This window comes from Choloepus didactylus, chromosome 20 (genome assembly GCF_015220235.1).
Source record: "Choloepus didactylus isolate mChoDid1 chromosome 20, mChoDid1.pri, whole genome shotgun sequence".
NCBI classification, from domain to species: domain Eukaryota; kingdom Metazoa; phylum Chordata; class Mammalia; order Pilosa; family Megalonychidae; genus Choloepus; species Choloepus didactylus.
In genome coordinates, this window is record NC_051326.1 from 16,540,197 (window position 1) to 16,566,020 (window position 25,824).

Consider the following 25,824-nt stretch of genomic DNA (forward strand, 5'->3'; position numbering starts at 1 on the left):
GTTAAAGAACTGTTTATATGCAAGTGTGTTATTGTGGGTATATGTTTTTATGAGCATAGAGAAAGATGTTTGAAGTTACAGTCACAGTTAATATGGCTACCCTTGAAAATTAGGGTGAAGTGGAGATGGAAGAGCTTTTCTTTTGTAAATGTCTGTACTGTTTGACTTGTTATATAACAAGCCCAAATTTTGTAATATAAAACCAAAAAAATTGAGAATGTAAAAAGGGGTGTTGCGGGGAATGACCAAAGAGACAGGAGAAGACCAGGAGAGTATGGTGTCTAAGAAGCAAGACAAGACTGTTTCTAGAAAATTGTAATCCCCATGTCAAATACTGTTCAGAGATGAAGTGAGATAAGGACAGAGAAGCTTTTGCTGTGTTTAATGGGTGCCCTTGGTTGGAACAATCTCCGTGAACTAGAAAGGTCAGAAGCCTATTATAGTGGGCCAAGGGGTAAATGGGAGGGAAGGGGGCAAGATAGGGGTTGTAGACCATTCTTTCAAGCAGCCTGTGAAGGGGAGGAGAGAGGATCCAGAGGACTATGTGAGTCCAGCAAGATTCTTTCCTTTCTTTTTTAAATTTTTGTTTATTTCTTTAAGATGCGAGAGGCTTGTGGTCCTTGTCCCTGTGTATACAGGCCACACATATGCATCTTCTAGACATGATGGGAGGCAGAGCCAGGAGACTGTGGCTGTTGGAGCCAAGCGGGAAGACTGTGTGGAAACCAGGAGCCGGCAAAAAACGGTGGGTGGGAGGCGGGGAGTGTTGTTGGATTTAGACGGAAGGAAGGACATGGTTATCTCAGGTTCTCAAGGCTCATGGGCAATAATTCTTAAAGTCCAGGTTAGGAGTATCTGGGATGGACACTGAGCCCTCCTGAGGACCTGTGAACTGATCCAGAACTGTAAATCAGTTCTTACCAGTACATATGGGTAAATGTTGTGCAATTCTATTAAGATTTTTAAAAATATATACTTGACTTGGGGCCACTACCAATCAAAAATAAATTGTTAGGGGTTACTAAAAACTTGGTATTCACAAATTAAAATCAACATGATACTAGAATTTATTTTAATTGAGTATTTTATTCAGAAGTGCTTGGCAATATTTGTAAAGTACTTGCACATAGTTGTAAGTCCCATAATCTTTTTATTGAGTTTATATTTTCTCATTTTTACTGTATTTTTTATTTTTTAACTTTTCACTGTAGTAATATGTATATGACTCAGTATTTCCCATTTTAACCACTTTGAAGTCAATTAAGAAATATTAATTACATTCACAATATTGTGCTACCATCACCAACCACCATTACCCAAACTTTGTCCTCACCTCAGACAGAAACTCTGCACCCATTAAGCAATAACTCTCCCTCCCCCCTGGCCCCTGGTAGCCTGTAATCTACTTTCTGTCTCTATAATTTGCTTGTTCTAGGTATTTCATATAAGTGAGATCAGGCAATATGTGTCCTTTTGTGTCTGGCTTATTTCACTCAACATGATTTCTTCAAGGTTCATCCATGTTGTAGCATGTATCAGACCTTTGTTCCTTTTTATGGCTGAATAATATTCCATTGTATGTATATACCACATTTTGTTTATCCATTCGTTTGTTGATGGAATCTTGGGTTGTTTCCACCTTTTAAGTTCTACAATTTTGATTCAGGATACTTCATCAGTATGTCATTGGTGTTGGCTTGAGTTGGTTATGATATTCAAATTGCTGCTATCCTTGCTTTTTAATTATAAATTTCAATAAGTTTTGCTTTATCATATCAGGTTAGTTTATTGTGGGTTGTTTGGTAAATCACACAATGTTTGGTGATGCATATGTGCACCAACAAATTTTTTTTTTCTTAAAATATTCTTATAACTAGACTTTTAAGAAATTTATGCTTGTGGTTTACATATGAATCATCCATAATCATTTTCTTAAGGTAGATGTGTTCATATGCCCCTGCCATTTGCTTGTTCAGTGACATTTTGTAGTGATATGCTTCCTGGAAATTTTTGCTATTTAAATGACATAAAACATACTATAAAAGTAGATCTAATGAAACTACTGGGTATCTTAATGTTTCGTTGGTGTTTTATAATGTAAATCATGTTTATGACTCATTATTCTTATAAAATAGTAAATCATAAGCCATTTGTATATTGCTAGCAACATGTTTACTGCATTTATTAACAATGTTTTTGTCTAATTCTTTCTCACCAAGTTCCTTACATGCCAGACTGTACCTGAAAGGCCTTCTTTGTTTTTCCTCAGAATGTGGGAAAAAGTCAGATAGGTGGGCCATAGGGTCTTTTGCCTCACTGTAGTGAACTTTGGTCAGAAAGCATGAAAGCCATGATTCAAGGGGAATGACTACGTATGTGGCAAAGATGTGCTGAGGTGCTAAGGTGAAATACAGATTACTCATACCCAGTGGCCTCAATGCCAGTGAACTGTGAGCTCATCACAATAAGATGTTATGAGAGCAGATGCCAATGACATTGTGTTTTTCACTTCCTGTTTAAGGATGTAAATGAAGACCCTGGAGAAGATGTGGCCCTTCTTTCTGTCAGTTTTGAGGACACCGAAGCCACTCAGGTGTACCCCAAGCTTTACTTATCACCCCGAATTGAACAGTAAGTGCCAAGTGTCAGGAACTTCTTGAAGCCTGCCACTTATTCTTGTTAGCCAAACATATCTTGCTATTTCTTTTGCCACTCTTGAATTCTTAAAATTGCTTCTTTATTGACTTTTATCATCTTAAAAAATGAATTGTAGTTGGAGTTTAGATTGTGGAGTAAATTAAGTTAGTACTTGCCATTGCAATCTTTTGGTGAGTCATAGAGTTGTGCAGTTTGTGAAATGAATATAGTACCTTTGTAGAGTGAGAATAGGTCAAACTGCGTCTGAAATCATGAGTCCCTCCTAATGTTTCTTGGGTTATAAGGTTATGAATTAAAGAGGGCTGCTGAGCAAACACCGTCTGACCCAATTTCTTAGATATTTGTAAATGTTATAGTTATTTGTAAAAATACTACTAGTCTCTTTAAAATATTAAGCAAAAACTTATTCAGAAGTTAGTAAAGACTATCAAAAGTAGATAGCTTAAAAAGATGATGTGTTTGAATTTTATTTTTCTCTGTCTAAAAAGCTCTAACTTTACACAGCATTCAGGCTACATGGTAAAAGTAGTTTGATATCACACTTGTGTTTTAACAGGTAACTTGACTCATCAATAATGAATTTTACAAGGCCTAGTCTCATAGCGTGCTTATCGTTGGCTTAAATACTTTAGTAGCTTATTCTACTTCAAAGGAAGCTTAGGTTCATTGAAAATGAATTGTAAATAGACGTGGTCGGGCACTTCTGACAAGACAGATTTTCATGAGGAGAGAGAGTTTTTACAGACTCTGAAATGTATTTGTAAAGTTCTCTGCAAGTCCTTTAGTCAGGATTGGCTGATTTCTGTCTGCAAGTAGATCTAGTCACCGTCCAACATTCATATACAAAGCCATTTTCACCCCTTCTGACCTTAGTTGCTCTAATTCATGAATCATGGACACACCGTTTCACAAGCTGATATAAGACACAAAGTGTTCATACTCAAATATAGACGACTGTGAGCCTCTATATAACAGGTATACTCTCGTTTGTTTATCTATCTATGACAGCACCCAGCACAGGATTTTGTAGTAGCAGGCGCTGAATGAGTGCTTTATTTTTTAATTGAAAATATTGATCCATATCAGTAAGAGGTCAAAGGATGCCAGAAGCAGTATAGCAATATAAAAAGCAAGGATTCTTGAGTCAAGCAAATCTGATTTAAACCTGCATTCTGCCTTTTACCAGCTGGCACAGTATTTGACATCTCTGAGCTTGTTTCCTCAGCTGTAAAATAGTGATAATAATACCCATTTCATAGTGTTGTTTTGAGGATTGTATTAAATGCTGTTCCTAAAGTGTTAACCACAGTCCTTGCCACTATAGTGAATGCTCAGCAAGTAGCAGCTATTAGTGTTATTATCATTGATGTCGTTCATGAGGAGAGTGGGTAAATGAGTGGTTAGCAGGACAAATTAGAGCAGAGAAGGAGAAGACAGGTAAATAAGTGAACAAATACTAATTCTAGAGTAGCCACTCAGGAAGTACTTGAGTTAAATTCAGAGAATGTTAAAAGAAAAGAGTTAATGAAACACTCACAGGATGTGGGTAATGAGAATATTTTAGTTAAGCTGCAGCCAAGAAATTTCCCAGCTTAGAAAAAGTTTTTCTAGCAGCCAGGTTATATTCATTTGAAGTGACTACAACTAGTTTGCAAATAAACTTGCTAATAAAATATATCTTATTCTAAAAATGGAATATATGATATGAAATATCATTATTGAAGGGCATATTTTTAAAGTTATTTTCTATTTCTTAAATCTAGCTTTGTTCAATTTTTTTTTTTTTTTTTTTTTTTTCCTCCTTTTATGTTAAGAACATAAACTGGTTAAGAACTGGCTTAACCTTCCAGTAGTTTCCTATCACTTCCCCTCATGTAACCTGTCCTACAGCCGGACCTGATTTCCTGGAGTCCTCTAATTTCACCCAATCTCTTTTACCTCTGTGCCTTTGCTAAAGCTTTTCTCTCTGCGTAAAATGCCTTTCTCCAACCTTCTTTTCCTGTTGAAATAGTCTATATCTCAGGCCTTATTCAAATGCCATTTCTACCGACCATTTTCCCAGAGCACAGTCTAGCTCCTGTGCCCTGAGCTGCTGTAACACTGAATATATATCACTATTATAATCTGCCTACTATAGCTATAGTTAGTGATGTACATTTTTTATCTTTTACTAAATTGCAAGCTACTCAACGGCAAGGAACAAATCTTTTTGTGCCTTTGATGCCTTGCACAAATGCAGTACAGAGTAAACTACTGCCTGATTGGCAGTATTCTAGGTTAATAATTTTTACAAGGAAACTTGAAAATGGTGCATTGAGAGATTTTTCCTGGTTCATACAAGTTCACTTTGGAAAAACCATCTTTGTAATGCCAAACAAAACTACCGAAAGTTGTTACATCCTTAAGTAGAAGTTTTGAAAATGAGGTTTTAGAGAAAGGTTAAAATAGAAAGTGATAACATTGGGGCATGATTTTTTTTTTTATTCATTTTATTGAGATATATTCACATACCACGCAGTCATACAAAACAAATTGTACATTCCATTGTTTACAGTACCATTACATAGTTGTACATTCATCACCAAAATCAATCCCTGACACCTTCATTACCACACACACAAAAATAACAAGAGTAATAATTAAAGTGAAAAAGAGCAATTAAAGTAAAAAAGAACACGGGTGCCTTTGTCTGTTTGTTTGTTTGTTTGTTTGTTTCCTTCCCCCATGGGGCATGATGTTTTAAGGGCTTACATATTTGCTCAAGTTGTCAGTTTCTTTGGTTAATTGTTATAGAGTTTACAGCATTGAACAGAAGTCATGCCATTTTAGCAAGGCCACGATCATGAGATATGTTTAGAGAACTGAGTGAAGTGGGGTTGGGGCGATCTCTGATATTGCTTTAGGCTCTCATTTGTTTTCTGTGTTTTCACACCATCCTTTCAATTGTTAGCTGTTCAAGGATTGTTTATGCTCCGACTTGGAGATTTCTTTCAGCATTCATGGGAAAAGCATCCCATGTGGACCTGCCTAAAGAGCCCAGGGCCAGACTCTGGCCTTGTCATTGGCTTGTGTTCCTTTTGGCTTCTGCTGTGGCTTTCTAGGAAGTCCCAAGTCCCCTCAGTGCATCTGACACTCAGGGCTCAGAGGAGACCAATAGCCTTATCCATATTAGGTAAAAATTGGCAAGAAAGGCTTGCATTCCTGCCATCTGCTCTCTGTGGTCATGGAGAAATATCTTGACCCTGGGAGAAACCCCATTCCAGTCTGGCTGTTATCTCTCCCAGCTTGTCCATGCAGTGGGTAAGGATATTATGCTTATGTTAACTAGTCTCACAGATAGACAAAGAAAAGGGCTACTTCTGGGTCTTATCATCACACATAGGAAAAGGGATCAATTTGTTGTACCCTAAAGATTTCTGGGGACATGGATTTCAAATGCCCCCAAATTAGACAACGCCTACGAAAGGTAACATCTGACAGTTACTCTGGGTAGAAAACTCCCAAGTGTATTATAATTTGGTGAAGCTCTGAAATGCAGTCCCACTTCTGAAGTTTGTCTGTCTATCCGGGGTCCTGGAATAGTTCCTCTGGAGTCTCTGGCAGCCCTGTCACACGACTGCAGGCCTTTTTGGTGTTTAGATGCATATTGTTTCCTGGTCTCCCACTACACATGTATATGACTTGCAAAGTAAATGCCTTCTTAGAAGAACTTTGTGTTCTTCTTGCACAAGGGACATTTATGAAATACACATATCTCAGGCCCTATACATTTGTTTTCCAAGGAACGAAAACCACTCAGTTGAATTAGAGAGAAAAAAGTTATGCAAAGTAGATTTGGGTTGAATACTAAGAGAGGGGGAAAATTGTTTCTAAGCCAGCTGCCAATTTTTTTTTTCTTTTCCTGGCAGAAAAGCTGTGAATTTTCAGGTGTATTATCAGAACTAGCATTAAACATGATCTGCCTTTCCCTCCTTCCCAGTGAAACCAAAGGGTAAGTGGGAATAAGAGGCAGCCTGGTCCTCTTCCCTGAAAGGTGTGGCCCTTTTCTTTGGCTTGAGCCAGTTCTGGGAGTGGTTTGGAGAAAAGCAGCTTTGTCACTCCCTGTGCTGTTCCCACTTGGATTAAAGGAGGACTTCAGCCCCTGAGGCAGGCCAGGTGGCATCTTTCATAAGTACAGAATTTGTTTCTAGAACTTTTTGTTGTTAAGTTGCAGTGCCCCCTGGAAATAAGGACTCAAAGCTTACCATCCCACAAAGGCTCCCCATTAGTGGGGCTTGGGTGCCTGAACATACACATGCATTTATTCTTTCAGGCAACAAGAATGCAGTGAAAATTGACCAAGTATAAGGGTCTCTGCTAGTTGCTTTAGAGGGTAATTAAATAAAAGAAATTTGTGGCCTGTGCCCTTAAGTTGCTTATAATATAGTAAAGGAGATATGAACAAGTATGGCGAGTTGTAACTTGTGGTTTAGTAGAAAAGGCACAGTAAAACTTGGCATCAGAAGCCCTCTGTTCTTCCACTTATTTGCCTGGCAGTCTTGGCTCAAGTTACTTAACCTCTTTGACTTTATTTCATCTTCTGTGAAGGAGGATAAATCTGAGTTTCTGTTTTATCTACTCCAAAGGGGGTATATTTGAAAGTGCCTGCTGTAGTGTTTGGCATATAGTGGCTGCTCAGTTGGTGCTACTGGAGCTGCATATATACCCAAGAAAATACTAATCAAGCACTGTAAGAGTTCATGGGAGGGCAGGATCACATTTTCCTTCCACTTGGTGGTGAGGGGGGCTTTGGGAGAGTTTGGAAAGCCTGGTTCTTGCAAGGTAATGTGGCCTTTCTAGAGATTAAATATGTTATGCTGTAACAATAGTAAATATGCATTGGTTTAGTACTCTAAAATGTTCAAACTGTTTTCCACTTTATCAAACTATTTGATCCTCATAGTAAGTATTCTTAGCATGTGTTTTATAATGTATTTCTTTTTCTCTATATCCTGATGTTCTTAGACCCTTCTTGGCTCCTTTACCATATCTACTTCCTTTTCTACCTATTAAACTACATTAAATTATGTTTCCTGTGATTATATCCCTAGACCTTGTTAGTGGCTTTATCTCTTTGTGGATGACTCCCAAATCCCCATTTGTAACCCAGCTTTTCTCCTTGCTTATAGATCTGTTTTTCTGCTGATGGACATGTTTTTGTGTTCAGTTGACACCTCAAATTAAAAGTGTCTGTTTTGGATGAGTGTGATGGTAGCACAACATTGTGAATGTGATTAACACCACTGAATTATATATCTGTATATGGTTAAAGGGGAACATTTTAGGTTACATATATGTTACTAAAATAAAGATTAAAAAAAATTCAAAGTGCCTGAAAACAGACTCATCATTCCCCCAATAAACTAACGTTTTCTCATTACTGCCCTATTTCTAGTCACAATAATCCCATTTCTCAGGTCCCCAGGTGCAACATTGCAAAGGTGTCTACCACACTGGAATCCTGTCTCCACAATGTCTCTCATTTTTGTCATTTCTTCTGTTGTTGCCAAGTTCGGTCCTTTGTTGCCATGTGTCCTGATTGGCCCTTTAATTTGTGGTTTCTTCCTCTTTTAGTCTATCTAGCATAAGACTGTCAGATCAGTCTTCCTGAAGTAAGTTCCAGTCATGTAACATCCTTGCTCAAAACCTAGTGCCCACTGAATTAGCTATGCATCTCCCTCTGGGATTCCAAGTGTTTTATACTGGGTGCCCAGTTGAACTTTTCAGCTTAGTCCGGACTAAATGTATATCCCATTGTTTAGCCAAAAAAATGTGTGTGTGGGTGTGTGTGAGAGAGAGCAGAGAGAGGTGGGGGGGGAGGAGGAAGAGAGAGGGAGAGAGAGAGGGGTGGGGGGTAGTAAGGAAGAGGAGAGAGAGAGAGAGATTGATTTCCTGAACACATTGTGTATTTTTTCACTTCTGTACCTTTGCTTGGGCTGCTCCCCTTTCCTACAGGGTCTGTCAAAGTTCTCTCCATCCTCTTAGACCTTCTCAGACACCACCTCCTCCATGGAACTTTTCCTTACCAGACTACCTGCTTCTTTGTCAAGATTGCACTTTTCCCCTCCCATGTTTGTGCCTTTCTTGTCATATTGTCTCCTTGGACTGTAAATTCCTTAAAGGGTTGAAACCAGGGCGTATTCGTCTTTGGATCCATTACAGTCTAGCACATGGACCAGCAGTCAATAAATGATTATCAAATTGGCTTCATTCCCGTGGTTTCCTCTCAAGTTACTCTCCCAGTACTGAGTATGAGTTACTCTGAACCCTCCAAACTTGCTTACCCAGTTTTCAGTAAGTGTGCTTAAGCTTCACTGGTCAGTTTTCAAAGCATCTTGAGTGTTTATTAGGTCTCTTGGTTGAAACACTATGCTGTCAAACTGTATTCCCAAAGCCCTGGACCGCAATTCCATTTCTTTTAATTCTTGATGAAAAATCCGTGGAAGGAAGGTAGCTTCTTTCCTGAATTACAGTTAAAGTGGCAGCTGTGAGAACAGGTGTTCCTCTTGTCCCCTGGCCTCTGTTTCCAGTAGTGAGGGCTGGTGAGCCACAGCCCATTCCGGGTCCTGCTGATCCTGCCCTGGTCCCTGGCTGAGTCCAGCCACCACCCCACTGGTGGGACTCCCTGGGAGGGCAGGAAGCTTCGACACTGTTGGGTCTCTGCAGCAGCAGGGACATGTGGTCTCCATCGTCACTCCTTTGTGCTGTGCCAGGGTGCCTGGCTAGCGGATTAGTTTCCCATATGGTCCCTGGGTCATGTTTCTGCAAGGTGGAGCTTTGTTGTGTGGGAGTGGTTTATGGGCTGAATCCTGGGAGTGGTGAGGAGGATTTTGATCTCGGGTAACCTTGTGTCTACTCCTGTTGTGACCTCTCCAGCCTCCCTTCCCCTGCTTTACTCCAGTGTCATGTACCTGGCAACAGACATGGTCACTTGGAACTTTTGGGTACAAAGGCTTGATATAAGCTGAAACTTAACTAAAGGGGTTAGGGAAAGTTGGGGGAAGCTGAAAATTAAAATACTACAATGTTTGTATTAATTGTTGAGGAAGGATATTAAATTCAGATAAATTGGAAAAAAAAAGAGTGTTTTTTTAAGCAGTAAACAAATTAAATATATTGTGATTTTATTTACATTTGATACTGAATTCCAACATCTTAACAGGATGAAATACAAAATTTTTCGTATTAGACGTTAAAATATTTTTTAGAATAATTAGAAAAACTTTATAGCTAAACAGATTTGAAAAAATAATCTGTGCTTTTTTTAAATCCTATTAATCTTGCCTTTTAAAATCCTATACCAGTTGTCTCAAAAAAGAGACCCCATGTTTTTCTTAGGGTGATTTTGTGTCAGGATTTAAGTAATAGGACATCATAGTAAACATGGTTTAATTTAGCCTTATTCATGCTTACTTAAGTCACTGAGATAATCCTATGATAAATATTGTGCTCCTGAAGGGTTTTTTTCCCTTGATAAATATACAGTCCTGAGTTTGCTACGGCAACCAGCTGTCAGGAGATGTGTATTTGGTTTTAGTAGAGCAAGCTGTCTTAGCCTCTGGGGACTTGAGATGTTCGTTTTACTAGCCTGGGAGCAGGGCCAAAAGGGTTCTTCGTGACTTAGAATGGAATTCTGCAAAGTAAGTTCAGCAAGTTTTCATTAGTGAGCTTGGCCTTTTGTATTGCCTGTGCCTCCCAAAAGATCAAGAGCTCAGCCTCTGCCTTGAAACATTACAAAAAACCCCAAAAAACAAACAAACAAACAAAAAAAACCACACAGAGTGGAATTTAGTTGGGGGGCGGGAATCATTCAGTCCCCAAATATCATAATTTTGGAAACATGCTAGTATAGAATTCCCACCTCCTCAGCTGCCTGGATTAGTGATATCTCAGCATTTTTATCTAGCTTCCTTTTTAGGGAGAAAATACACATTTAGAAAGAAGATATGTATAAATCTGGAATAACTCAAATCTCACTGGTACATGTTTCTCAAACTTGTTTGACCCTTAGATTTATTTTGTGTCTAAGGCACTTCTGTGCCTTATTACTCTTAAATGCTGTTCCCCTCTCTACAGCATGATGATTAACTGAAAACTCGAAGATATATGTCTTCATTTAAAAATCGGCCTACATTGGGCCATGTTTTAGGTGGGAGCAAAAGAAATTAGAAAATGAAAGAGAAAATGGCTGAGAATGTTTCAGAACTAATGGAAGACAACAATTCTCAGATTGAAGAAGTACAATGAATCTCAAATAGGCTAAATACAAGGAAATTGACACCTAGACACATCAAAATGAAACTGCAGAGCACCAAAGACAAAAAGGAGATTTAAAAAGTATCCAAAGTTAAAAGACAGATTATTTTTAAAGAAACAGTAGATTGACACAGATCTCTGAAAAACAGATTAGACCCATGGACTTTTCCCCAGAAAAATGTTCAGACACAAAAGTTTAAATACAGTTTTTGAGAATTATACATCCTCTCCTGAAGCCAAATCATAAACTTCATTTATGGGTCCTTGTTCTAAGGTTTAGCTCTGCATTTTAATGCCTTCTATACAGTTTCATCCTGAAGCTTCACTGAACCTTCACATTTAATGTCTAAAGTATAATTTATCATTTAACACTGCCCATCTCTTACCCCCCAAAACCTACTCTTCTCCTATTTTTCTTATTTTCATTAATAGCTTTATTATCATTCTAGAGACCCTAGCCCGTTTTAACCATCCTCTCTCCATTGTTTCCCACATCTAAACAGTTGCCAGTTGATTTTGCCCCTGTAGTATCTCTTGCATTCATCTCCTCATCTTTTCCTTTAATCCTATTTCAAGCTGCTATGTATCTTACTCTTACCAGATTAATCTTTCTAAAGCAGAGCCTGAGCACGCTTTCAGTGCCTCTTTATTGAATAGCTCATGCAGGAAAACTGCATATTACATTGTCCTGTCTGAGAAGCCTCAGTGCCCACAGCTCTCTTTATTGTCCTAGAAACCTGACAATAGGTGATAAAACCAGGGTTATGTACTCCTGGAAATTCTCCTTAATTTGGTGGGGCTTAGCTACATTTGTTATAGATAGATAGACAGACAGACAGACAGACAGACAGACAGACAGACAGATAGATAGGGAGGGATAGCGAGAGTCATGTCATGTTTTATGTGGTATTTCTAGATGTCATTGAAGCAGGACTCTTTAGTTGGCTGTATTGCTAGGTGTCCTTATGCACTGCATCTTGATTATTCCAGTTTTCTACAAGGATTACCTATTATTGTGAATGTGCTTTGAATGACATTCCAGTAATATTCTAGTTTGTAGCTGTTGAAAGTTTCCTGTTCTTCTTTACTCCTCCTTGTGGTTTTATATTATACCTCTATCATTTGAGATAACTTATCTGAACTATTATCTTTCAACTGGACTACTGAAATAACTTTCTAACTGTTCTCCTCAATGTACTCTTTCCTCATTTTAATCTGTTAGCCACATTTCAGGCAGAGTAGTCTTTAAAAACACAAATCTAAATCTCATCATTCTTTTGCTTTAAAACAAAGTTCATTACTTTTCCTCATAAATGATTATCCATAAACTTTATCCAATTCACTGCATTTTCCTGTATCTATCAAGCATATTTCTTTTACTACCTATATCTAGTCTGTCATCAAGTTCCAGCACATTTTCTTTATTCTGCCTTCAAATCTAAACTCCTCCAAGACTTGATTTCCTGCTCTCCTGTTGTTTCAGTTACCTTCCCTTTAATCCATTCTATGTTTGGACCTCGATCTCTGTGAAGCTCGTGTGGTTCACAGCACTTCTCCTTCCATGGTTCTGGCTCTCAGATGTTCCACTATTTTCTCATACCAATATGTTTCTATCTACACAGTGATCTGGGAATTGTTCTGTTATAGCAATAAAATATCATTTGATTAGTTTTCAGAGCAGACTGTGGATGTGGATGGGGCATATGTCACTTGGGCTTTAAAAAGAAGGTCGTTCTACCTCATCTTCTTCCTAAAAAGTATATGATGACTTCCGGGGAGGAGGTGGAGTAGGGAGCTCCAAGACTCACTCCTTCAGAAACAGCCAGTGGGCAGATAGGAACAGTCTGAAACAACTGTTTTGGGGCTCCAGAGGCCAGGGGAGCACTGTACAACATCCAGGGAAGAGTGGGACAAGGAGGCTGAGAAACTGCAGTGAAGAACTGTGAATAACTTGTTCCACAGCTGCTGCTGGCACCCGTCCCCCACTCTCAAGGTGGGCTGACTGGGGACAGGTGCCTGGCTGTTGGCTGCAGAAGAAGAGAAATGGGAAAGTCCTCTTCCCCAAGAATGGGGGAGGCACAGCTGGGCACTGGTCATGGCTTTCAGTCAGCAAATTTGGATCACCGGGTCCCATCTCTGAGCCACTATTTGAGCCCACCCAGGACAGGGGCCTCTGCAGCCATTGTTTCAACCCTGTCCCCAACAGGGGTGGAGCTAGTGGAGGTTTAAAGACACAGTGCCTCCTAAGTCTGTGGGGAACAGTTTGCTGACGAGTGCTGTCTGCTGGGCAGGCCAGGAAAATGCAGCTTCAGAGAGCTGTCAGAAAGGCTTTTTGGCATCTTTCCTGACCTTCTCCCCAGGACTCTTTGGAACTGTCTGCACCCACTTCCATGTGTCTGTGGCCCTGTTTTGGCTGGGAAATACTGACTTGGGAAAGTCTTCTCTGGGGTGACCCTCCTCCAAGAATTTACCCTCCAGGCAAAAGCAGCTAGAGGCAATGAAAGGAGTGTAAAAAAAGCTATGGTGGCAAAACAAAACAAACAGAACAGATCAAAATTCCAGGAGAAGGAAGAGAGGAAAGGAAGATTTTCTTCTGGGGATGAAACAATTGCACAAATTGTGCAATCTTAAACATTGTACCACATATCCAGTTAAGAATCAGATGAAGAAGAGATGAAAAAAATCTGATCATTTAAACAAAGACAATTCTAAAGGTTCATAATAAGTTGAACCAAGTGTCAAAAGGAGCCCTAACATAAAGCCAATCAACAGTAAAACCTTAGGCAAGAGAGAGAAACTGAAATTCAAAGTAAATTCATCAAGATCATCAGATGCCTAGACATCAGCAAAAAATTACAAGCCATACTAAGAAACAGGAAAATATGCTCAAAGGAACAAATTAAAACTTCACAGGAGACACAGAATTTGGAACAACTAATCAAAGATGTTCAAACAAATCTCCTAAATCAATTCAAAGAGATAAAGGAAATATGACGAAAGAGATAAAGGATACTATATATAGATGAGCATAAAGAATTTGAATGTATGAAAAGAAACATAATGAATTATGGGAATGAAAAGCAAATAGGAGAAATAAAAAATACACTAGAGGCATACAACAGCAGATTTCAACAGGCACAAGAAAGAATCATCAAACTAGAAGATAGGACAATCAAAATCTTACAGACAGAACAAGTAGAGAAAAGAATGGGAAAAATTGAGAAGGGTCTCAGGTATTTGAATGACAGCATGAAGTGCACAAGCATATGTCATGGGTGTCCTAGAATGAGAAGAAAAGGGAAAAGTGGCAGAAAGAATTTTGAGAAAATAATGTCCAAAAAATTTCCTAACTCGTATGAAAGACATAAATATACATGTCCATGAAGTGCAACATACTGCAAACAGAATATATCCTAATAGACATACTCTGAGATACGCATTAACCAGAATATCAAATGCCAGAGACAAAGAAAAAATTCTGAAAGCAACAAGAGAAAAACATTCATCACATACAAGGGATCCTCAATAAGACTAAGTGCCAATTTCTCATCAGAAACCATGGAGGCGAGAAGACAGTGGTTTGATATATTTAAGGACCTGAAAGAGAAACACTGCCATACAAAAATTCTTTATGTGGCAAAACTGTCCTTCAAATATGAGGAGGAGTTTAAAATATTCACAGATAAGTAGAAACTGAGAGACTTCATCAATAAGAGACCTACCCTTCAAGAAATACTAAAGAGTGTTCTGCAAGCTGAAAGGAAAAGACAGGAGAGAGAGGCTTGGAGTTGAGGATAGAAATGAATATTATTAGTTAGGGTAACTAAAAGGGTAAAAAGGGACAAAAATAAAATATGACATGTGTTCTAGTTTGCTAATGCTGCTGGAATGCAAAACACCAGAGATGGATTGGCTTTTATAAAAGGGGTTTTATTTGGTTACACAGTTACAGTCTTAAGGCCATAAAGTGTCCAAGGTAACATCAGCAATTGGGTACCTTCACTGGAGGATGGCCAATGGTGTCTGGAAAACCTCTGTTAGCTGGGAAGGCACATGGCTGGCATCTGCTCCAAAGTTCTGGTTTCAAAATGGCTTTCTCCCAGGACATTCCTCTCTAGGCTGTAGTTCCTCAAAGATGTCACTCTTAGTTGTTCTTGGGGTATTTGTCCTCTCTTAGCTTCTCCGGAGCAAGAGTCTGCCTTCAATGGCTGTCTTCAGACTGTTTCTCATCTGCAGCTCCTGTGCTTTCTTGAAAGTGTCCCTCTTGGCTGTAGCTCCTCTTCAAAATGTCACTCACAGCTGCACTGAGTTCCTTCTGTTTGTCAGCCCATTTATATGGCTCCACTGATCAAGGCCCACCCTTAATGGGTGGGGCCTCACCTCCATGGAAATTATCTCATCAGAGTTATCACCCACAGTCGGGTGGGGCACATTCCATGGAAACACTCAAAGAATTACAATCTAATTAACACTGATAGGTCTGCCCACACAAGATTACATCAAAGATAATGGTGTTTGGGGAACATAATGCATTCAAACCGGCACAACATGTAAAAACAAAAAAGGATAAAACGGTTGAAGTAAGTACTGCCTTTACAGTAATAACATTGAATGTTAACGGATTAAACTCCCTATTGAAAAGACAAAGGTTGGCAAAATGGATTAAAACAGTATAATCCAGCTATATGCTGTCTACCTTAGATCCAAAGACACAAATAGATTGAAAGCTTAGAAAAAGATATTCCATACAAACAGTAACCAAAAAAGATGGGGGGCAGCTATACTAATATCAGACAAAACAGACTTTAAATGCAAAACTGTTGTAAGACACAAAGAAGGACACTATATATTAATTAAAAGGGGGCAAGCCACCAAGAAGAAATAATAATCATAAATATTTCTTCACCTAATCATGGTGCCCTAAAATACATGAGGCAAGTACTAGCAAAACTGAAGGGAGAAATAGATACCTCTACAATAATAGTGGGAGACTTCAAATCACCACTCTCATAAATAGACAGAACTTCTAGACAGAGGGTCAATAAGGAAACAGAGAAATTGAATAATATGATAAATGAAGTGGACCCTACAGACATACACAGAATATTGCACCCCCAAACAGCAGGATATACATTCTTTTCAAGTGTTCATGGATCATTCTCCAGGATAGAGCATATGTTGGGTCACAGAACAAGACTCAATAAATTTTAAAAGATTGAGATTATACAGAGCACTTTCTCTGACCATAATGGAATGAAGCTGAAAATCAGTAATAGGTGGAAAACTGAAAATTTAACAAATAGATGGAAATTAAACAACACACTCCTAAAAAATTAGTGGGTCAGAGAAGAAATTGCAGGATAAATAAGTAAATATTTTGAGACAAATGAAAATGAGAGCACAATATATAAAAACTTATGGGATGCAGCAAAGGCAGTTGAGGGAAATCTATAGCTCTTAATGCTTACATTAAAAAGAAAGAGCTAAAATCCAAGACCTAACCGCATACCTGGAGGAACTAGGAAAAAATGGCAAACTAATCCCAAAGCAAGCAGAAGGAGAGAAACAACAAAGATTTGGGCAGAAATAAATGAAATTGAGAAAAAAAATAGAATTATCAAAACCAAAAGTTGGTTCTTTGAGATTAATAAAACCGACAAACCCTTATCTAGACTGACAATGAAAAAAAAGAGAGAAGTGCAAATAAATAAAATCAGAAATGAGAGGGATTACATTACTACTGACCCCACAGAAATAGAAAGGATCATAAAGAATGCTACGAACAACTGTATACCAACAAATTAGACAACTTAGGCGAAATGGACTAATTCCTGGAAACACATGAATATACTACACTGACTCTAGAAGAAGTAGAAGACCTTAACAGACCAATTACAAGTAAAGAGATTGAATCAGTCATCAAAACCTCCCAATAAAGAAAAGCCCATGATCAGATGGCTTCAGGGGTGAATTCTACCAATCATTCCAAGAATTAATATCAATCCTGCTCAAACTCTTACAAAAAATTTAAGAGGATGGAACACTACCTAACTCATTCTATGAAGCCAACTTCACCCTCATATCAAAGTCAGATAAAGATACCACAAGTTAAGAAAATCACAGTCCAATTTCGCTAATGAATTTGGAAGCAAAAATCCTTAACCAAATACTTGCAAATCAAATCCAACATTACATTAAAAGAATTGTGCACCATGATCTAGTTGGTTTTATCCCAGATATGCAAGGGTGGTTCAACACAAGAGAATCAATTAATTTAATACACCATATTAACAAATTGAAAAGGAAAAACCACATGATCATCTCAATTTATGCAGAAAAGACAATAGACAAAATCCAGAAATCTTTCTTGAAAAAAACACTTTGAAAGATGGGAATAGAAGGAAACTTCCTCAACATGTTAAAGGGCATATATGAAAAACCACAGGTAACAGTGTACTCAGTGGTGAGGCACTGAATGCTTTCCCTTTAAGATCCACAAGACAAGGATGCCCACTGTCATTACTACTATTTACACTGTGCTAGAAGTTCTAGGTAGAGCAATTAGGCAAGAAAAAGAAATAAAAGTCATAACAAATTGGAAAGGATGAAGTAAAACTTTTACTTTGTGCAGATGAAATGATCCTATATAGAGAAAGTTCTGAAAATTCTACAGCAAAGCTACTGCAGCTAATAAACAAGTACAACAAAGTAGCAGGATACCAGATCAACATGCAAAAATCAGTAGTGTTTCTATACACTAGTAATGAGCAATCTGAAGAAGAATCAAAAGAAAAATGCCTTTTACAATGGCAACTAAAAGAATCAAATATCTAGGAATATATTCAACCAAGACTGTAAAGGACTTGTACACAGAAAACTACAAAACATTGCTAAAAGATATAAAAGAAGACCTGACTAAATAGAAGGGCATTCTGTAATCATGGATAGGTAGACTAAATATCATTAAGATGTCAGTTTACCCAAATTGATTTACAGATTCAATGCAATCCCAGCCAGAATTCCAACAGTCTGCTTTTCACAAATGGAAAAGCCAATTATCAAATTTATTTGGAAAGGTAAGTGGCCCCGAATAGCCAAAAACATCTTGAAAAAGAAGAACGAAGTTGGAGGACTCACACTTCCTGACTTTAAAGCTGTGGCGGTCAAAAGAGTATAGTACTGGCATAAAGATAGATATATTGACTAATGGAATCAAACTGAGGATTCAGAAATAGACCCTCACATCTATGGCCAATTGATATTTGATGAGGTTGCCAAGTCCACTAAGTTAAGACAGAATAGTCTCTTCAACAAATAATGTTGGGAGAACTGGATATCCATATGCAAAAGAATAAAAGAGGACCCCTATCTCACACCTTATACAAAAATTAACTCAAAATGGATCAAATATAAATATAAGAGCCAGGCCCATAAAACTCCTAGAAGAAAATGTAGGGAAGCATGTTCAAGACCTTGTGGTAGGCAGTGGTTTCTTAGACTTTACACCCAAAGCAGAAGCAATGAAAGAAAACATAGATAAATGGGAACTCCTCATAACTGAATACTTTTGGCTTCAAAGAACCTTCTCAAGAATGTGAAAAGACAGCCTACATGATGGAAGACAATATTTGGAAACAACATATCTAATAAGGGTTTCAAATCCAGAAGAATAAGAAATCCTACAACTCAATAATTAAAAGGCAAACAACCCAAATTAAAAAATGGGCAAACAACTGGAATAAACATTTTTCCAAAGACGAAATACAAATGGCTAAAAAGCATATGAAAAGATGCTCATCATCACTAGCTGTTAGGGAAATGCAAATCAAAACCATGAGAATATTTCACACTTACTAGAATGGCTGCTATTAAGAAAGAAAACTACAAGTGTTGGAAAGGGTGTGGAAAACTAGGAACACTCAGTCACTGCTGGTGGGAATGTAAAATGGTGCAGCCACTGTGGGAGACAGTTTGGTAGTTCCTCAGGATGCTAAGTATAGAATTGCCATATGATCTGGCAATCCCACTCCTAGGTACACCTGAGAAGAAATGAAAGCAGGGACTTGAACAGACATTTGCACACCAGTGTTCATAGCAACATTATTCACAATTGCTAAAAGATGGAAGCATCCAAGTGTCCACCAATGATGAAGAGATAAAGTGTGGCATATATATACATATGATGGCATATCATTCAGCTGTAAGAAGTAGTGAAGTCCTGATGCATGTGAAAACTTGGATGAATCTTGAGGACATTATGTTGAGTGAAATAAACCAGACACAGAAGGGCAGATATTATATGATCTCACTGTTATGAACTAATTATAATAAGCAAATCCATGGAGTTAGAATCTAGAATATAGGCTACTTAGAGATAGAATGAGAGTAGAGAGTGGAGAACTGACGCTTAATTTGTGCAAAATTTCTGTTTAGGTTCATTGTAAATGTTTTGAAATGGAGAGTGGTGGTGGTAACACATTATTGTGAATGTGCTGTAATTAACAGCACTGAGTTGTGTTTGTGAATGTGGCTGATAGCGGAAGTTGTGGATCGTGTATGTTACTAGAAGGAAAGTTGGAAGATAAAACATGGGACTGTATAACACAGTGAACCCTGTTGTGGACGATGGACTGTGATTAATAATACAACTATAAGAATGTTCTTCTTATACTCGTATATATGTCAACATGAAGGTGTTGATAATAGGGTGATATATTGGAAAATATGCCTAATTAAACTGCAGACTATTGTTAATGCTAATATTTTAATATTTCATCATTTGTAACAAAGGTACCACACCAATGCAACGTGTCAACAATAGGGGTATACGGGAACATTGTGTTTTTTACATGAGTTTTATGTAAACTCACAACTTCTCTAATCAAAAAATAAAAGTAGAAAAAAAAGCATATGGTAGATTATGTACATAGCATGGTTCCAAGGTAATTACTTACCTAAATTAATAGCCTAGTTCTTGATTACAAGTGTTGGTGTCAAAAAGGTAATGACTAAGGTTCTTAATGTGTAAAATTCATATATAAAGTGGAACTCCTAATAGTTTTGTTACTGGAGGAAAGATCCAACACCAATGTTGTCATATATTACTGTATGAAGTTTTATTTCAGGACTTGTAATTTGATCCTGGTATGTCTGATTTGGATTCTCATAATACAGGGAAGATGATTATGTTGGAGTTTTTCTGTATTTGTTAGAATTCAGACAAACTGTTTTTCACTAACAGCACTAATGACTTTAATGAATGGAGAAACCTCTAGTTCAAAACAAGAAATGATGAGTTAGCATAATATTGTAACTAGGCCCATAACAGGGCATGAACATCCTGTCTGTGAACATTGTCTCTTATAGACAGTGTCAACAAAATAGAGGTCATTCTTGAAAAAGGCTAAAATCTAACTCGCCGAATTTCAGCTGAAGCAAACCATTTATTTGAAGCAGTTATACATCAGTGGAAAATTTATTTTCTGACAAGATTTTTTTTTTCCTACATGCAAAGAACTTTCCCCTCCCACTTTTTAATCCGTTCACTCCCAACTCCACCCCAGTCTTTTACAAGTGTGATGTAAGATTGGGTTACTTTGTGCCAAGTTTTCATCCTGGAACAGATTTTTATAACCATATTTCTTTTGGAAAAGGAGTTTCTGACCAAATGGTGATAACACTTCCAAGATTTCATTTCCTCCTCTGACCTAATACTTTTTTCCTAAATTTAACTTTGTCAGAGTTTAACATGAACAATTTCATATGTGACTTAAAGTTTACAAATTGATTTTGAAAGCTTTTAAGGAATCATTAACAGTAATATCCTATATGGCTCCTTGAAAAAACACAGATTATAGAGCATATTTAAAAATTTTTGTTTTTTTTCTGTTCTTACAATAAGGAAACCCTTTAAAATACTGGTGTGTAGATATTAGATATTTGTACAATTGATCTTTATTATTTCTACTCTATTGGATTACTCACCAGAGGCTGGTCATTTACATTTTGCAAACTGTTTCTGAAAGTGTAGATAAACTTGGCCCTGTTTTGTCTTGTTCTATGGGGAGTTTAATGCTAAGAATTCAATGGTAGAGTCAACCTAAATGATTAGCAGTAGGAGAAAGGTATGACACACTTTCAGCACAGAGTGATGTAGCAAAGAAGAATTAGGTAGATTTCTGTGTACTCACATGAGAAGATTTCTAAGTTGAAGGAAAAGAGCAAATATCAGAATGACATGCAGAATCATACTTTTTGTGTTTTAAAAACAGCCAGATGTCAAGACTACAGTATATATTTTCTACAGGCAAGTGTGTGTACATGTGTGGGTGTGGGTTGCTGAATTCAAATAATGGCAAACACTTAAGAGCACCTCTGCATTTAAGTGCTCTGTATCTATCTGTGAACTCACTGAATCCTCACAATGACCCTGTGAGTTTGGTTACTATTATTGTCCCCATTTTACAAATGATGAAACCAAGGTGCAGAGAGGGTTAACACTCATCCAGTAACATACTTAAGTGGTGCCACCATTTGAGTCTAGGTGGTTTGACTTTAGCAAGATTGAAGGGAGAGCTCAAAGGGAACTTTGGCCTTATTGAACCTAGACATTTTAAATGTGAAATTAAAATTAATTTGTAGAAAAAAAGTTTTAAAGAATCAGATTGGAAGAAACATACTGGATCTTACCAAAATCTACAAAATCTTTGATGACTTAACTATTTTTGTTGTGGAAACTTTGTTCCACATATAATGAATGCTATTCTTTGTGGGATGCTGAATATTTGGTAATTGCCTGAAGTACTCTGGTATAATCCTTCTCATCTAATATGTGGTTTCTCAACCTCAGCATTATTGGCATTTGGGGCTCGATAATTCTTTTGCATATGTGTGGGGGGAGGTAGATGGTGTACCCTGTGCACTGGAAGATGTTTAGCAGCATCCCTGGCCCCTACTCACTAGGTCTCAATAGCATGACAAACGATATTTCCAGGCAATGCCAAGTGTTCCATGAGGGGCAAAATCATCCCCAGTTGAGAACTACTAATCTATTATCATCATCCTTCAGAAACCTTTAAGAACCTATTTTTCTCAGGCTAAGCTTTAGAAACATCTTGCATTGATAAAATTAAACTGTTTTCTTTTAATGTAATGAAGGTTGTTATCCTAGGTCATGCACAGCAATTCGAAACTAAAATAAAATCTTGTGCCCTTCAGTACTATCCAGTTTTACCTTATTCCTGTCTCCCCCTTACCCTAACACCTGTAGTATTTGCGTATGTTGTGTGGGCTGCAGAGCCACCTTGCTCTTAGATCTCTTTGATTCACTGTCTACTTCCTATATAATTTCAGGAAGTACGGTCACAGCTTTCCCCTATACTCATTCTGTGGTGTGAAACTGTCCTGTGCAGTGACATTGGACATCCTGGGCCATTGCCTGCTGGATGTACAGCTCTTCGTAGTCCAGATCACCTCGTGTGTTGCCACACATTTCTATATGCCCCCTGTGGGGATGGTATCACCCCACTGAGAAAGGAGGTATAAGATTATTTACCTTCGCGTTCCAGATTGTAAACTGAACGCCTTGTTTATTTGGAAATCTTATTTCTGTTCTTAGAAGAGATTTCTAGGGATCCCAAGAATACTTTACTCTTATTCTGTGGTTGCCTGGTCCATGGGTTTCTGATCAGGATCTTTTCCCTTGGAATATAGCATACTGCAGAAATGGTGTCACATTGCACAGTCTGGAGTCCTGGAGGTTTGGCATCCCTCTTCCCTGGTGCCCTTCCCTGATATGAGGCTCTTAGAATTGGCATCCACAGAGTCACTTGCTTTGGCTCACAATAAAGTTACCAGGATTGTTTTCTGTTTTTCAGGCTTACTAATTTTATCAAGTGTGGGCAGCCCCCACTAGTAAGTTGCATTCCAAATCAAATATGTATGTTGGTTGTTTGGACTCTGGGACATGTTTTGCCATGGGAACCATTTAGTACATAGTTAGGTTACTGTGGAAACAAGGATGCACTGAAGGAGTCCATCAGTCTGTAGTGCCTGTGACATGCATAACCACATTTTGAGGGACAGAACCCAACCTATTTTCTCCCTCTTTAGTGGCTGTCAATTGTACAGTTTGCCTTATTGGGGGTTAGAGCACAGAAGCAGCAGATAGGACAGGTTCCATTCACCTAATAAAAGGCCATATCCCGAGGAGCTCCAAAAGCCCAGTCAGATCATCTCTACAAAACACAAATGCAGGGCTAACAACTGCTGAGCTGTCACTCAATTCTGGGTTATTAATTGGAAGAATAGTCAACAACTTGCCCTTATTGCTCGTGAAACCCACTCCAAATCCTAGAGCCCGGAGGAGAACGGGAACCAGGGTGAGTTCAGAGCGGATGAAATGCCTTCCTTTCTCCCTCATGTTTCCAATTGTCCTTACGATGGTGACCATCTCTGTCAGTAATCTGTGTGGGCCCCATGTCACCCAGAGAAGGCCGACCAGTTCAGACAGAACATAAAGCCCGAACACTACGCTTATTACCCCATGATCTAGGTTCTTGAGTATTAATAGCAAGGCATTTCCCTATTATATGTCCCTAATCCCTGTAAAGATAGGAGCTGAGAGAACACTAGGCCTATTGTATTGTTCTAAAGGCAAGGTGTGGAAATGGTAACAGCATTATTATAGCTGTGTTTTTTATTGAGTCTTTTTGACATGAAGCTGAGTATAACTTAAACATTCATTGGGTCTGTTTAGAACCAGAGCCTGCCCTGTGACCTTGGCATGGCAGGTTATTGTCTACAAGCTGAGTGCTGGGTACACAGTACTCAGCCCTTGGGTGTTGCTTCCTTGGAGTCTTCACTTGGTGTCCTCTTGGTCTGGGTGCCATCTTCAGTCCTCCTGTCTTATCATTTCCCTTTGGGGCTTCCTTATTTCAGCTCTTTATTTCCTATCTTTGTGTGTTTAACTTTACATTTATATTGTGTTTCATACTTTACAAAGTGTATTCTCAACTATTATCTTTGCAAGCTAGATAGGGCAGGTGTTGTCACCCCTATTTTCCAGAGTTAAAATTAATACTCAGACATCTTAGGGGTTTGCCCAAATTTCACAATGACTCTGACAGTTCTGGAGCTAGGACACAGATTCCTGGGGCCCAGTTTCCTCCTGCTCTTTCCACACATCATGCTGCCTGCCCATACTGCTTGCTGCCTCCTCTTGCTCTGCTTAGTCCTTGGGGGATTTTTACTTCAGTGCTGAATATCTCTAGTAGAAAACTGAGCTTCCCTCTCTGGCTGCTTTAAGAAGTGTTCTTGGCACTTTGGCCCTCAACCTCTTACCTCAGCAAATGAGCACCTCAGGACAGGCTCCAGCCATAGCTTATTTGTTAGTGAATTGGTACCTTTGCATATTTTATAAAATGATTTAATACTTTCAGGTATGCATCTTGATGGTTAATGGTCAAATTTTGTTTTATATAGTGTCTTTTCACCAGAAGCATGTATTATCCTCCATCATATATGAGAAGCTGACTGGTTACATCACTTGACTAAAATCTTAATAAGAGCAGAAGAGGGGAGAAGGGAACTAACTTCTTTGAGAAACTCTTGTGAACCAGACACTGTGCTAGGTTCTTTACATACATGGCCTTTGTTTCATCCTTGCAACAACACTCTGAAGTAGGTGATGTTGTATGTTTTACAGATGATGGAACTGTAGTTCAGACAAGCTAAGTAACTTCTACCACAGGTAACAAATAGAAGGAATATTAAAATTCAGCCTTCTCTGATTTCAAAACTCATAGTCTATCTACTATACAACTCGGCTTCCTCTTGGGCAAAGATGGCCATTCTGAAGGCTTATAGTAACAAGCAAAAGAATGCCTTAGCCTGTGGTGATGCAGTGGGGGGGAGGGAAAGCTGGAGTACAGCCATTTCTTTTTCCTGACAGCAGGAACACTTAACTCTTTTATCTCCTCTAAAGAGCATGTGAAAGTACTGTTGACAAATGTTGTGATGTAAGTTTGAACTTGTAACTAAGTTGAAACTAAAGTCAGCTAACCAAGAGCCACTTGTAGTCAGTTTAGTGGCTGAGAGTTCGGAGGCATCACGCACTGCCGCACAGTTAGGAAGCTGGTTTGAAAGAGTGGTGCTCCACTCCCGGAAAGGCAGCGAGATCTGGGGAGAGAGGACCAGCCCAGAGGCGGGAGTGCTGTGTTCTGGCCCTGGTTTCCACTCTAACTTCAGCTGTGTGACCCTAGGTTGGTAAGTCACCTCACCTGTAAAGTGTGGGAGCCGGACTGGATGGCCTCTCTCGGCAACTGCAGCTTCATTGTCATCCACTGAAGTTTCTTTATCACTTTAGCAAGAAAAGAACCTTCAGTAAACAAGAACAAGGGAATGATGAAAAACCTCTTGCTACTCAGTGTCCTTATCAATTGTAGTTTTTGATAGGGAACCTAGAGTTAACAGCTCCCAGGGGTCTGATTCTTTAAAGGAAAAGAGGGGGACTCAGAAGGCAGTGTTCTGATTAAGTTTGTGGGCAAGACAGTAACAGTGCTAATGATTAGTGGATAATGTCCAGAGTCTTTAATTATGCCTATGATTTTTGACTTTACTTTGTAGATTTGAGTTTCTAAGGCAAATAAATATGAGCTTTTAAAATTTCACCTGGACTCTATGTCTGCAGACCTTTTAGCTGACTTGTGGTGCCTTGTTTATGTGTGTGCTCCAGCCAGGTAGGCTGCTCTCAAGGTGTGGACAATTAAGAAAGAAGGGTAGTGGCCTACTTTCTCACTGTGCAGTCAAGTTTCTCTACAGAGTGAGCTAAAACTAATAACTGAGGAAAACTATATTTTAGATCAAGGTCAT

At 38.5% G+C, this 25,824-nt stretch overlaps 1 protein-coding gene across 3 annotated transcripts in view; it reads left to right on the top strand.

The window, feature by feature from the left end:
- The window catches only part of BABAM2 (BRISC and BRCA1 A complex member 2), a 514,378-nt gene that overhangs the window by 290,488 nt on the left and 198,066 nt on the right, over positions 1–25,824 (top strand). For all 3 annotated transcript variants that reach the window (XR_005213277.1, XM_037812636.1, XM_037812635.1), the window contains exon 7: positions 2,522–2,631. Coding sequence is in view for 2 of the 3 variants with exons in the window: in XM_037812636.1 (XP_037668564.1) it covers positions 2,522–2,631 (110 nt within the window). In the remaining variant the exon portion in view is untranslated. The remainder of the gene's footprint in view (positions 1–2,521; positions 2,632–25,824) is intronic.